The following is a 15,342-nucleotide window of genomic DNA, read 5'->3' on the forward strand; positions in this document are numbered from 1 at the left end:
TGCAGACATTGGATCCCCCAATGTGCCACCCACTAGCGCACCCCTGTTCAGGATGACGTCCGGCTTCTGGCCAACCCTTCCATCAAACATCCCTCCCGATGGCACCTCATCAGGGGACCTCGTTGCAGAAGCACCACCAGATGGCTGGCTCATCAGAGCTACCCGATCATAACACACCGAATCTGGAGGGCCCAACTGTAACCAAGTATTTACAAGCGTGAGAAAATAAAAACAAAAAAACATAAAACGATTCCAATAAGGTCATCTCAACAAGTACACACAGGACACCAAAAAAAGTATCCAAAAAAGCAAATCCGAACACTTACCGCTGCAGGCACATACGTCACCATGCCTTGTTTCTTGAAATACGCCATCGTAATCATTTGCTGCAGCGTTTTCTGATCAAAACACTACACACGAGGGAGCTCGCAATGTACCATATTAAAGAGACCCAAGTCTATATTGTCCAGCACGAAAATCTGCACACAGAAACAAAAAACACAAAAAACAGACAACTCCATTAGCGTCTTCATTCATCTGGGTAACACTTCTCTACTTAGGGGATAAGTAAATCATCAGCTCATTTCACCTCCCCTACCCCCCTGCAGACGACTCATTCTACCTGAAAGAAGAGATGGCATCTAGACATATGAATTGCTGGCACATTATTCTGGTAATCGCTCTGCAATTTCCTCACACCTGCCATCAGCTTGTACAAAGCATACTCACACCAACTGAATTGCGCTATGAGCTTCGGGTTCGCTACAGCACCCCAAAAATCAATTGTCGTATGGTGATGCTTCGTACATGGCGCTAGTAAGTACCCCAGAACAAAAGTAACAAATGCAATCTAGAAACAATCCTTCTCCATCTTGCTTGACTCCTCTGTAATTTCTCTACTTATAAACATTTGAACAGCCTTCAACTTATGAGCAATAGAGTTGTTCATCTCGATTGTCTGCTTTATAAACTGAATCGCTGAAAACGCAACTTGTGCATCCCTACCATGCACATCTCGATTCCCACACGGCACCCCAAAAATCTTATGGAAGTCACCTGCCGTAAACACAATCTTCCTCTCGCCATCAACTACAATCTCTCGATATCTAACCTTCACCTTCCTCATCACCCAGGCACTCATCCTCAGATCTATTTTCTTGAGCATCGGTAGCTTCAGTATTCCACCAAACCCGATCTCTGACACTAGCCACCTCTTGTATTCGTCAAACTTCCCCATGACGTTTACTACATGCTTAACTGACAGACGCGACGTAATAACCGGATCCTGCTCTGAGAATTCCCCAACCTCCAGGCCATCAGCTGAGCTCTCCTCCCCTCCGCCCATATAGTCATGCAAAAAACATCGAAAACCAAACATGAGATCTACATCCTAATACACACTTTGCAACTCACGCACACCTACGGATTCGCCCCCCCCCCCCAAAAAGTAAATCTCGAGAGCACATGCAATCAAGGACGAACCTCCAGCCACAGATGACACCGCGCCACCGCGGATTTCAGCCGTTTCAACTGACAAAAATGACCAGGTGAGTGGTTCCCCTGGGTCATCATCCAATCGCCATTCTACCACCGCTTCCCCACCCCACCCCACGTGGTGCGCATGCACCGGTTCCGTCCCACCCAACCACAAGCTGTGTGTGCGCCTTGATTATGTTAATTACCAATTAGTCATAACATTTTGTTACTGTTACTTAATTTTTTTTGAAGCTTACTATAACATCATTTTGACCCAGTTAGTCTTACCATTTTGAACCAAAGCATTCCCATTTACCCCTCCCATCTCGGGCGTACTAAGCAGGCCACGAGCTTTCATTAGATATTTAATTGTATGAACTAGATCATTCCACATATATTAAAACCTTCATCATTACAAAAGATACATCATCACCACACACGATACACATTACAACCCTGAAAGCTAACCCATCATTTCATTCATCAGGACTACTGCCTACCCCAGCACGCGCAGGACCACATCGGCCACCAGCAACACAAGTATCGCCATGCCAACTATCAGGATCGCCACAGATACCACCAAATTGATTGATGCGGCGTCCAACCCGACAGTCCCCTGGCAGGCAGCCGCAGGCAACGCAACGAGGATGTATCCTGTAACTGCGCTGACTGAAGAAACAAACTGCGTGCCGTCCGCCATGCTGTTGTGCTGCAGCTGTCCACCATGCGGCATCTGCAGATCTTGAACTCCCCCGCATTGTCCACCTTGCTGCGGCTGTGGCTGGATTTGCGCCAACGGCGGCGCGGCAGGCCCAAGCGACGCTAGATGGTCCGCGTACGCCTCCTGCCACCGGTAGAAATCGCAACCCCCACGCGATGGCTGCATTTCAACCCCAAAAGACAACCCAAAATGATGAGATGCTGAACATATCCGGCAAATAACCATGAGCATAGATAAGATGCTTACGTTGTGATTCCGGCACTTGTAGAAATGCTCATTGGTGTTCTGCCCCCGGCAAGCTACATAGGTCACCACGTTCCTGCCGCAATCTGGGCAAGGGACGATTGGTAGTGGCGCCAGATCGCCCCCTTGGTTCGCGTTTGCATCTCCTCATGCCCCACTCTGCCTTCCTCTCTAGATCTGGATCAGGATCCTCTCCTCCTAGGGTTTGCTTCTCAATTTGGGGATATATCCGACCAGACTGAACCACAGCGGGGTAGCTGGTCCCGTACTTAAGCGGCGGGCACAGGCTAACGGGCTGCAATCGATCCGTCTATGCCTCCGGTACACCTTGCTACCCTCCGTCTGTGCTTCCGGTACAACTTGCTACCGCCCTTAACATCGCCGCTATCCTATAACGACCGTCCCTCCGCTCGATACAAACGTCGTCCCTCTCCCATCTCCCCTCCCATTAAAATATCCGTAGACTACTGTGGCATTATACAACACGCGCTAATACTCTGGACCCCGATGGACGCCAGCCAATTCCGTGAGCAGGTGCAGACGAGCGCACTTGTGAATTATCAGTATTTTGGGCCCTCCATTGTAGTCTGGAATGTTGTCTTTGGTGGTGGTTCGAGTGCTGCTACTGCGGGTGATTGATCACCGTGGCAGGTCTTTTTTCTCATTTCTTTTTTCTATTTATTTTCCTTTTTGGCTGCGTGCATCCTGGATGTTTTTAGGCATCTTGTTGTTGCAGAGGCTAGGTGTAATTAGTATCTGCTTGATATTAATATATTCCTCTTTCAAAAAAAATGTATTTGGACCCTCCCTGGTGACTTGGCGCAAACCCTGGTGATGTCTACTACACAACCTTCTTCTTGTGGACGTTGTTGGGCCTCCAAGTGTAGAGGTTTGTAGGATAGTAGCAAATTTCCCTCAAGTGGATGACCTAAGGTTTATCAATATGTGGGAGGCGTAGGGTGAAGATGGTCTCCCTCAAACAACCCTGCAACCAAATAGCAAAGAGTCTCTTGTGTCCCCAACACACCCAATACAATGGTAAATTGTATAGGTGCACTAGTTCCGCGAAGAGATGGTGATACAAGTGCAATATGGATGGAAGATATAGGTTTTTGTAATCTAAAAAATATAAAAACAGCAAGGTAGCAAGTGGTAAAAGTGAGCGTAAATGGTATTGCAATTCTAGGAAACAAGGCCTAGGGTTCATACTTTCACTAGTGCAAGTTCTCTCAACAATAATAACATGATTGGATCATATAACTATCCCTCAACATGCAACAAAAAGTCACTCCAAATTCACTAATAGCGGAGAACAAACGAAGATATTATGGTAGGGTACGAAACCACCTCAAAGTTATCCTTTCTGATCGATCTATTCAAGAGTCCGTAGTAAAATAACACGAAGCTATTCTTTCCGTTCAATCTATCATAGAGTTCATACTAGAATAACACCTTAAGACACAAATCAACCAAAACCATAATTTCACCAAGATACTCCAATGTCACCTCAAGTATCCATGGGTATGATTATACGATATGCATCACACAATCTGAGATTCGTCTATTCAACCAACACAAAGAACTTCAAAGAGTGCACCAAAGTTTCTACCGGAGAGTCAAGATGAAAACGTGTGCCAATCCCTATGCATAAGTTCACGAGGTCACAGAACTCGCAAGTTGATCACCAAAACATACATCAAGTGGATCACGTGTTATCCCATTGTCACCACAGATAAGCACATGCAAGACATACATCAAGTGTTCTCAAATCCTTAAAGACTCAATCCGATAAGATAACTTCAAAGGGAAAATTCAATTCATCACATGAGAGTAGAGGGGGAGAAACATCATAAGATCCAACTATAATAGAAAAGCTCGCGATACATCAAGATCATACCACCTCAAGAACACGAGAGAGAGAGAGAGAGAGATCAAACACATAGCTACTGGTACATACCCTCAGCCCCGAGGGTGAACTACTCCCTCCTCGTCATGGAGAGCGCCGGGATGATGAAGATGGCCACCGGAGAGGGATTCCCCCCTCCGGCAGGGTGCCAGAACGGGTCTAGATTGGTTTTCGGTGGCTACAGAGGCTTATGGTGGCGGAACTCCCGATCTAGGTTTCTTTCTGGAAATTTTGGGTTATATAAGAGGTGTTGGAGTTGGGGACAAGTTAGGGGGGTTCCTGAAGCGGCCACGAGGCAGGGGGCGCGCCCAGGGGGGTAGGGCGCGCCCCTCAGGACTCTTCTGGCCCACCTACGGTACTCTGTGGGCTTCTTCTGGTCCAAAAAAGATCTCCATGAAGTTTTAGGTCAATTGGACTCCGTTTGATTTTCTTTTTCTGCGATACTTAAAAACAAGGAAAAAAACAGAAACTGGCACTGGGCTCTAGGTTAATAGGTTAGTCCCAAAAATCATATAAAATAGCATAGTAATGCATATAAAACATCCAAGGTTGATAATATAATAGCATGGAACAATCAAAAATTATAGATACGTTGGAGACGTATCAAGCATCCCCAAGCTTAATTCCTGCTCGTCCTCGAGTAGGTAAATGATAAAAACATATTTTTTGATGTGGAATGCTACCTAACATATGTATCCACGTAATTCTCTTTATTGTGCCAAGAATATTCAGATCCGAAAGATTCAAGACAAAATTTTAATATTGACCTAAAAATAATAATACCTCAATTATACTAACAAAGTAATCATGTCGTCTCAAAATAACATGGCCAAAGAAAGCTATCCCTACAAAATCATATAGTCTGGCTATGCTCTATCTTCATCACGCAGAATATTTAAATCATGCACAGCCCCAATGACAAGCCAAGGAATTGTTTCATACTTTTGATTTTCTCAAACTTTTTCAATCTTCAGCAATACATGAGCGCGAGCCATGGACATACCACTATAGGTGGAATAGAATGGTGGTTGTGGAGAAGACAAAAAGGAGAAGATAGTCTCACATCAACTAGGCATATCAACGGGCTATGGAGATGCCCATCAATAGATATCAATGTGAGTGAGTAGGGATTTCCATGCAACGGATGCACTAGAGCTATAAGTGTATGAAAGCTCAAAAAGAAACTAAGTGGGTGTGCATCCAACTCGCTTGCTCACAAAGACCTAGGGCATTTTGAGGAAGCCCATCATTGGAAAATACAAGTCAAGTTCTATAATGAAAGATTCCCACTAATATATGAAAGTGATAACATAGGAGACTCTCTGTCATGAAGATCATGGTGCTACTTTGAAGCACAAGTGTGGTAAAAGGATAGTAGCATTGCCCCTTCTCTCTTTTTCTCTCATTTTTTTATTTGGGCCTTTTATCTCTTATTTTTATGGCCTCCTTTTTTCCCTTTTTTATTTTTCGTTCGGAGTCTCATCCCGACTTATGGGGGAATCATAGTATCCATCATCCTTTCCTCACTGGGATAATGCTCTAATAATGATGATCATCACACTTTTATTTACTTACAACTCAAGAATTACAACTCGATACTTAGAACAAAATATGACTCTATATGAATGCCTCCGGCGGTGTACTGGGATGTGCAATGAATCAAGAGTGACATGTATGAAATAATTATGATCGGTGGCTTTGCCACAAATACGATGTCAACTACATGATCATGCAAAGAAATATGGCAATGATGAAGCGTGTCATAATAAACGGAACGGTGGAAAGTTGCATGGCAATATATCTCGGAATGGCTATGGAAATGCCATAATAGGTAGGTATGGTGGCTGTTTTGAGGAAGGTAAATGGTGGGTTTATGGTACCGGCGAAAGTTGCGCGGTACTAGAAAGGCTAGCAATGGTGGAAGGGTGAGAGTGCGTATAATGCATGGACTCAACATTAGGCATAAAGAACTCACATACTTATTGCAAAAATCTATTAGTTATCGAAACAAAGTACTACGCGCATGCTCCTAGGGGTATAGATTGGTAGGAAAAGACCATCGCTCATCCCCGACCGCCACTCATAAGGAAAACAATCAATAAATAAATCATGCTCCGACTTCATCACATAATGGTTCACCATACATGCATGCTACGGGAATCACAAACTTTAACACAAGTATCTCTCAAATTCACAACTACTCAACTAGCATGACTCTAATATTACCATCTTCATATCTCAAAACAATCATCAAGTATCAAACTTCTCATAGTATTCAATGCACTTTATATGAAAGTTTTTATTATATCCATCTTGGATGCCTATCATATTAGGACTAAATTCATAACCAAAGCAAATTACCATGCTGTTATAAATACTCTCAAAATAATATAAGTGAAGCATGAGATTTCATATATTTCTATAAAATAAAACCACTGCCATGCTCTATGAAGATATAAGTGAAGCACTAGAGCAAACAACAAACTACTCCAAAAAATATAAGTGAAGCTCAATGAGTAGTCGAATAATTACGCAACTATGTGAAGACTCTCTAACATTTAAAAATTTCAGATCTTGGTATATTATTCAAGCATCAAGAAAAACAAAAGAAAATAAAATGACGCTTCAAGCAAAACACATATCATGTGGTGAATAAAAATATAGCTCCAAGTAAAGTTACCGATGAACGAAGACGAAAGAGGGGATGCCATCCGGGGAATCCCCAAGCTTAGGCTCTTGGTTGTCTTGAATATTACCTTGGGGTGCCTTGGGCATCCCCAAGCTTAGTCTCTTGCCACTCCTTATTCCATACTCCATCGAATCTTTACCCAAAACTTGAAAACTTCACAACACAAAACTTAACAGAAAACTCGTAAGCTCCATTAGTATAAGAAAATAAATCACCACTTTTGGTACTGTTGTTAACTCATTCTAAATCACCACTTTTGGTACTGTTGTTAACTGAAACTGGCACTGGGCTATAGGTTAATAGGTTAGTCCCAAAAATCATATAAAATAGCATAGTAATGCATATAAAACATCCAAGGTTGATAATATAATAGCATGGAACAATCAAAAATTATAGATACGTTGGAGACGTATCACCTGGTAACAACAAAGGAACCAACGCCAAGCATCATGATGGAATTTCTACTCCATAGGCTATTTTTCCAGCTCTCAGTCACACTATGGGTGGTTTGGCAAAGCAATATATGAAGGCATCTTCCAAACACCGCATGCCATACATGCATTCATTCATTATGAAGTTCATTGCAGAGCGGGAAGTAATCAATGAGAAACAGCCAGCGAGGGTGACTGGTGGACCAACGGGTCCGACGTCACCCAAGAGCACCTATGCATTGGTATGCAAAAATCCATGTATACGTTGGGGCAAGATCATCAAGAGGTGGTTCGTCGGCTGTCGTTTGTCGGGACATCACAAGAATTTATGGGAAGCTCGTCATTGGTTATTCCAGCTACTGATGATCCATCTTCTTTGGAGACAAATGCATGCCGGGAGGGCATTGCACTAGCACAAGACCTCAATCTTCAAAAATTTATTATCTCCTCCGGCTTGAAGCAAGTGATCTCAGATATTACCAAAGGAAACCGGGGCAAGAATGGTGCTATAGTTAGCGAGATTAAATCCTTAGCAACTATTTTTAATTGTAATTTTGTTTTTGAAGGTCATGTTGCCAATCATGAAGCACATAGTCCAGTCAAGTACTCATTATCTCTAGGACATGGGAGTCATGTATGGTTTGGCGAACCCCATGACCTGAAATGTATCATGCTTGTTTGTGTTTTTTGATGAGTAAACTTTGCCCCTCAAAAAAATCTCTCACCCCAATTTTCTCTCTAAAAAAATTTACACATTTTTTCAATCTTCTTGACCTCCCACTCAAAAAATAAACAAACATGCATGTCTTCCAAAATTCAAGTTTTATTATGAATGTAACACCCTGTGTTATGTGCTGCTTTAATAAAGACAATAATTTGGGAGCAATCAAAAACTTTTTGATGTTACTTGCTTAATTTGGATTTTATGAATATTTTGCCGCTTCTTGAATTTTGATTACATGACCTATGTCAGGTTAGGAGGAGCCCTCTTGGATGTGCGGCCATCTTTCCTTGTACTCCAAGCCTTCCGGGAAGTCCAACATGTGGAACTTTGGAAGCGGAGGAAAGTCCAACATGCTGTAAGAAAGAACTCACTAAATAACATCCAAAGCAACAAACAAACATAGTTGCCTACAACGTCCTGATGAGGCATAACTGAAGGAAATATGCCCTAGAGGCAATAATAAAGTTGTTATTTATATTTCCTTATATCATGATAAATGTTTATTATTCATGCTAGAATTGTATTAATCGGAAACTCAGTACATGTGTGAATACATAGACAAACAGAGTGTCACTAGTATGCCTCTAGTTGACTAGCTCGTTAATCAAAGAAGGTGAAGTTTCCTAGACATAGACATGAGTTGTCATTTGATGAACGGGGTCACATCATTAGAGAATGATGTGATTGACTTGACCCATCTGTTAGCTTAGCACTATGATCGTTTAGTTTATTGCTATTGCTTTCTTCATGACTTATACATGTTCCTAAGACTATGAGATTATGCAACTCCCGAATACCAGAGGAACACTTAGTGTGCTATCAAACGTCACAACGTAACTGGGTGATTATAAAGATGCTCTGGAGGTGTTTCCGATGGTGTTTGTTTAGTTGGCATATATCAAGATTAGGATTTGTCACTCCGATTATCAGAGAGGTGTCTCTGGGCCCTCTCTGTAATGCACATCACTATAAGCCTTGCAAGCAATGTGACTAATGAGTTAGTTGCCAGATGATGCATTACGGAACGAGTAAAGAGACTTGCCGGTAACAAGATTGAACTAGGTATGATGATACCGACGATCGAATCTCGGGAAAGTAACATACCGATGACAAAGGGAACAATGTATGTTGTTGTGTGATTTGACCGATAAAGATCTTCGTCGAATATGTAGGAACCAATATGAGCATCCAGGTTCCCCTATTGGTTATTGACCGAAGATGAGTCTCATTCATGTCTACATAGTTCTCGAACCCGTAGGGTTCGCACGCTTAACATTTGATGATGATCGGTATTATGAGTTTATGTGTTTTGATGTACCAAAGGTAGTTTGGAGTCCCGTATGAGATCACGGACATGAACAGTAGTCTTATAATGGTCGATACATAAAGATTGATATATTGGATGACTATATTCGGACATCGGCATGGTTCCAAGGTGTATCGGGTATTTACCGGAGTACCGGGGGGTTACCAGACCCCCCCCCCGGGGGGGGGGTTAATGGGCCTTCATGGGATTTAGTGGAAGAGAGGAGGAGCCGGCCAGGTGGAGGCGCCCCCCCAAGCCCAATCCAAATTGGGGGGGGGGCTTTCCTTCTCTCCCTCTCCCTCTTTCCTTCCCCTCCTAGTTGGACTAGGAAAGGGGGGAACCTACTCCTAGTAGGAGTAGGATCCCCCCTTGGGGCGCGCCCCATGAGGCTGGAAGCCCCCCTCATCCCCTCATTTATATACAGGGGAGGGGGGCACCCCATAGACACACAAGTTGATTTCTTAGCCGTGTGCGGTGCCCCCCTCCACAGATTTCCACCTCGGTCATATTGCTGCAGTGCTTAGGCGAAGCCCTGCGTCAGTAACTTCATCATCACCGTCAACACGCCGTCATGCTGATGTAACTCTCCCTCGACCTCAGCTGGATCTAGAGTTCAAGGGACGTCACCGAGCTAAACGTGTGCAGATCACGGAGGTGCCGTGCGTTCGGTACTTGGATTGGTTGGATCGCGAAGACGTTCGACTACATCAACCGCGTTACTAAATGCTTCCGCTTTCGGTCTATGAGGGTACATGGACACACTCTCCCCGCTCATTGCTATGCATCTCCTAGATAGATCATGCATGATCGTAGGATTTTTTTTGAAATACTACATTCCCCAATAGTGGCATCCGAGCCAGATCTATGCGTAGATGTTATATGCACGAGTAGAACACAAAGAGTTGTGGGCGATAATAGTCATACTGCTTACCGGCATGTCATACTTTTATTTGACGGTATTGTTGGATGAAGCGGCCCAGACCAACATTACATGACCGTGTTCATGAGACTAGTTCTACTGCCGTGCTTTGCACACAGGTGGCTAGTGGGTGTCCGTTTCTCCAACATTAATTGAATCGAGTGTGACTACACCTGGTCCTTGTTGAAGGTTAAAACAACACACTTGATGAAAAATCGTTGTGGTTTTGATGCGTAGGTAAGAATGGTTCTTGCTAAAGCCCGTAGCAACCACGTAAAATTTTCAACAACAAAGTAAAGGACGTCTAAAATGTTTTTGCAGGGCTTGCTGTGATGTGATATGGTCAAGACGTGATGATATATAAATTGTTGTATGAGATGATCATGTTTTGTAATAGTTATCGGCAACTGGCAGGAGCCATATGGTTGTCACTTTATAGTATGAAATGCAATCACCATGTAGTTACTTTAATTTATCACTAAGCGGTAGCGATAGCCGTAGTAGCAATAGTTGGAGAGATGACAATGATGCTTCGATGGAGATCAAGGTGTCAAGCCGGTGACGATGGTGATCATGACGGTGATTTGGAGATGGAGATCAAAGGGACAAGATGATGATGGCCATATCATATTACTTATATTGATTGCATGTGATGTTTATCCTTTATGCATCTTATTTTCTTAGAACGACAGTAGCATTATAAGATGATCTCTCACTAAATTTCAAGGTATAAGTGTTCTCCCTGAGTATGCACCGTTGCTACAATTCATCATGCCGAGACACCACGTGATGATCGGGTGCGATAAGCTCTACTTTCACATACAATGGGTGCAAGCCAGTTTTGCACACGCAGAATACTCGGGTTAAACTTGACAAGCCTAGCATATGCAGATATGGCCTCGGAACATTGAGACCGAAAAGTCGAGCCTGAATCATATAGTAGATATGATCAACATAGTGATGTTCACCATTGAAAACTAATCCATCTCACATGATGATCGGACATGGTTTAGTTGATATGGATCACGTGATCACTAAGATGATTAGAGGGATGTCTATCTAAGTGGGAGTTCTTAAGTAATATAATTAATTGAACTTTAATTTATCATGAACTTAGTACCTGATAGTATTTTGCATGTCTACGTTGTTGTAGATAAATGGACCGTGCTAATGTTCTGTTGAATTTTAATGTGTTCCTAGAGAAAGCTAAGTTGAAAGATGATGGTAGCAACTACATGGACTAGGTACGTAACTTGAGGACTATCCTCATTGCTGCACAGAAGAATTACGTCCTGGAAGCACCGCTAGGTGCCAAACCCGCTGCAGGAGCAACACCAGATGTTATGAACGTCTGGCAGAGCAAAGTGATGACTACTCAATAGTTCAGTGTGTCATGCTTTATGGCTTAGAACCGGGACTTCAACGATGTTTTGAACGTCATGGAGCATATGAGATGTTTCAGGAGTTGAAGTTAATATTTCTAGCAAATGCCCGGATTGAGAGATATGAAGTCTCCAATAAGTTCTACCGCTGCAAAATGGAGGAGAATAGTTCTATCAGTGAGCATATACTCAGAATGTCTGGGTACCATAATCACTTGACTCAGCTGGGAGTTAATCTTCCGATTGATAGTGTCATCGACAGATTTCTTGAATCACTGCCACCAAGCTACAAAAGCTTCATGATGAACTATAATATGCAAGAGATGGATAAGACGATTCCCGAGCTCTTCGCGATGCTAAAAGCTGCGGAGGTAGAAATCAATAAGGATCATCAAGTGTTGATGGTCAACAAGACCACTATTTTCAATAAAAGGGTAAAGGGAAGAAGGGGAACTTCAAGAAGAATGGAAATCAAGTTGCTGCTCAAGTGAAGAAGCCCAAGTCTGGGCCTAAGCGTGAGACTGAGTGCTTCTACTTCAAAGGGACTGGTCACTAGAAGCGGAAATGCCCCAAGTATTTGGTGGAAATGAAGGAGTGGAAAGTGAAAGGTATATTTGATATGCATGTTATTGATGTGTACCTTACTAATGCTCGCAGTAGTGCCTGGGTAATTGATACTGTTCTGTTCCTAATATTTGCAACTTGAAACAGGGGCTACAGATTAAATGAAGTTTGGCTAAGGACGAGGTGACAATGCGCTTGGGAAATGGTTCCAAAATCGATGTGATCGCCGTCGGCACACTGCCACTACATCTACCTTCAGGATTAGTTTTAGACCAGAATAATTGTCATTTGGTGCCAGCGTTGAGCATGAACATTATATCTGGATCTTGTTTGATGTGAGACGATTATTCATTTAAATCAGAGAATAATGGTTGTTCTATTTATATGAGTAATATCTTTTATGGTCATGCACCCTTGATGAGTGGTCTATTTTTGCTGAATCTCGATAGTAGTGATACACATATTCATAGTATTGAAGCCAAAAGATATAAGTTTAATAATGACAGTGCAACTTATTTGTGGCACTGCCGTTTAGGTCATATTGGTGTAAAGCGCATGAAGAAACTCCATGCTGATGGGCTTTTGGAATCACTTGATTATGAATCACTTGATGCTTGCGAACCATGCCTCATGGGCAAGATGACTAAGACTCCGCTCTCCGGAACAATGGAGCAAGCAACAGACTTGTTGGAAACAATACATACTGATGTATGCGGGATGAGTGTTGATGCTCGCGGCGGGTATCGTTATTTTCTGACCTTCACACATGATTTGAGTATATATGAGTATATCTACTTGATGAAACATAAGTCTGAAACATTCGAAAAGTTCAAAGAATTTCAGAGTGAAGTGGAAAATCATCATAGCAAGAAAACAAAGTTTCCACGATCTGATCGTGGAGGTGAATATTTGAGTTACGAGTTTGGTCTTCATTTGAAACAATGCAGAATAGTTTCACAACTCACGCCACCTGGAACACCACAGCGTAATGGTGTGTCCGGACATCGTAATCACACTTTATTAGATATGGTGCGATCTATGATGTCTCTTACAGATTTACCGCTATCGTTTTGGGGTTATGCTTTAGAGATGGCTGCATTCATGTTAAATAGGGCACCATCTAAATCCGTTGAGACGACACCATATGAACTGTGGTTTGGCAAGAAACCCAAGTTGTCGTTTCTTAAAGTTTGGGGCTGCGATGCTTTTGTGAAAAAGCTTCAACCTGATAAGCTCGAACCCAAATCGGAGAAATGTGTCTTCATAGGATACCCAAAGGAGACTGTTGGGTACACCTTCTATCACAGATCCGAAGGCAAGATATTCGTTGCTAAGAATGGATCCTTTCTAGAGAAGGTGTTTCTCTCGAAAGAAGTGAGTGAGAGGAAAGTAGAACTTGATGAGGTAATTGTACCTGCTCCCTTATTGGAAAGTAGTACATCACAGAAATCAGTTCTAGTGATTCCTACACCAATTAGTGAGGAAGCTAATGATGATGATCATGAAACTTCTGATCAAATTACTACCGAACTTCGTAGGTCAACCAGAGTAAGATCCGCACCAGAGTGGTATGGTAATCCTGTTCTGGAGGTCATGTTACTTGACCATGACGAACCTATGAACTATGAGGAAGCGATGATGAGCCCAGATTCCACGAAATGGCTTGAGGCCATGAAATCCGAGATGGGATCCATGCATTTATGAGAACAAAGTGTGGACTTTGGTTGACTTGACCGATGGTCGGCACACCATAGAGAATAAATGGATCTTCAAGAAGAAGACTGACGTGTGACAGCCTGATTTTGCCCTCTCTTATTTGCCTGATTTTCATTTGGATTTATTTTGAAAGTTGGGGTTTCTAAATCTTTTCATATGGACTTAAACACTTGGGTACCCTTGGCTTTCACCCAAGTGCATATCATTCCCCTCCTGATCCATCTCAAAATAATCTTGGGAATATTTTTCTTAAATGAAAAATATTCATTTTCTTCTCTAAAACCCTAGCTAGTTCAATGAGCTCCAAAGTAACCCTCATTTTTATGGCCCACAAAAATCTGAGAAAATTCCCAAATATTCTTTGAACCCTAGGGCACCTTCCTGAGCAAAAATATTTCATCACTTTGTGGAATATTTTTGCTCAGAAAATATTTTCTGTTCTGGACAGAAATGGTGGTTTCTACAGCAACTACCATTTTACTTGCTCCCCTGTGCCTGAATTTTCTTGTGCATCATCACCTTAGTAGATGATGGCTAGCCTCCAAAGCACAGCCCTGAACTCCCAGCCATTTAACCTTAGTAACACCTCAAAGTTACTGATCAGAAGCTTACCTGGTGTGTGAAATCTTCTCTACTACACCTGGAGCCAAACCAAGGCGTGGTAACATTCAAAACTACCACGAACAACATGCCAGACATGGAGTTTGGGCTTAGGTTGGCATGAGGTCATAGTTCACGCGGTGACCGCGTTCGTCCAGGCGTGCTGGCATGCAGTCGACGCGCTCTGCGACGCACCCGAGCCTCTGTTGCTCACGTGCTCGCTTCCTCGCCTGCCTAAGCGTGCCAAACCTCGCCACCATCATCGTCTCAACGCCATTTACTCCTCCCTGGCGCTCGCCGATGCCAGAGCTCGCCGCAGCGAGCACAGGCATGGTCCGGCCAACCCAACAGTGCGGTGCGCACTGTGCTCATCGCCATCTCCTCATTCCTGTGCTCGTCCCCGCTCGCCCACAGTTCCCGCGTGAGCTGCGTCGCCTTCTCCCCCTCTCACTGACACCGCTCGTCGCCGGGCGCCGTAGACAGGTGTCCACCGACGGAGCCCGAACCCCCCCTCTCCGCTCGCCTATAAATGGAGCCGCCCCAGCCTCCTCGAGCACCATCCACCACTCCCACACACCCCACAAACGCGTAGGAAGCCGTAGCCCGGCCGGGCAAGCCGCGGGCCGCCGCCCTCGAGCTCGAGGTCGTCGGCGATCCCCTCTGGT

General features: G+C 43.5%; 1 protein-coding gene across 1 annotated transcript; it reads right to left on the reverse strand.

Moving 5' to 3' along the window:
* Positions 1–1,915: 1,915 nt before the first annotated feature.
* On the reverse strand, positions 1,916–15,009 carry LOC147992050 (uncharacterized). The gene is made up of 3 exons (XM_087538905.1): positions 14,823–15,009; positions 2,444–2,583; positions 1,916–2,356 (listed from the first exon to the last, which is right to left on the reverse strand). Exons 1-3 carry the CDS (start codon positions 15,007–15,009, stop codon positions 1,973–1,975), a joined length of 711 nt encoding a protein of 236 aa, XP_087395031.1. The 3' UTR covers positions 1,916–1,972.
* Between the last annotated feature and the right edge of the window lie 333 nt (positions 15,010–15,342).

This window comes from Triticum urartu, chromosome 1A, assembly GCF_056163025.1.
Source record: "Triticum urartu cultivar PI428250 chromosome 1A, HENAU_Tu73, whole genome shotgun sequence".
Lineage (NCBI taxonomy): Eukaryota > Viridiplantae > Streptophyta > Magnoliopsida > Poales > Poaceae > Triticum > Triticum urartu.

What these genes read in the sequence shown, in the direction of transcription:
- LOC147992050 (XM_087538905.1), bottom strand. Translation starts at nt 15,009, where the DNA reads ATGCCTGTGCTCGCTGCGGCGAGCTCTGGCATCGGCGAGCGCCAGGGA. An exon ending in AGCACGCCTGGACGAACGCG is followed by an intron (nt 2,584 to 14,822) that starts GTCACCGCGTGA and finishes GGGCATGAGGAG; the next exon opens with ATGCAAACGCGAACCAAGGG. An exon ending in ACAAGTGCCGGAATCACAAC is followed by an intron (nt 2,357 to 2,443) that starts GTAAGCATCTTA and finishes GTTGAAATGCAG; the next exon opens with CCATCGCGTGGGGGTTGCGA.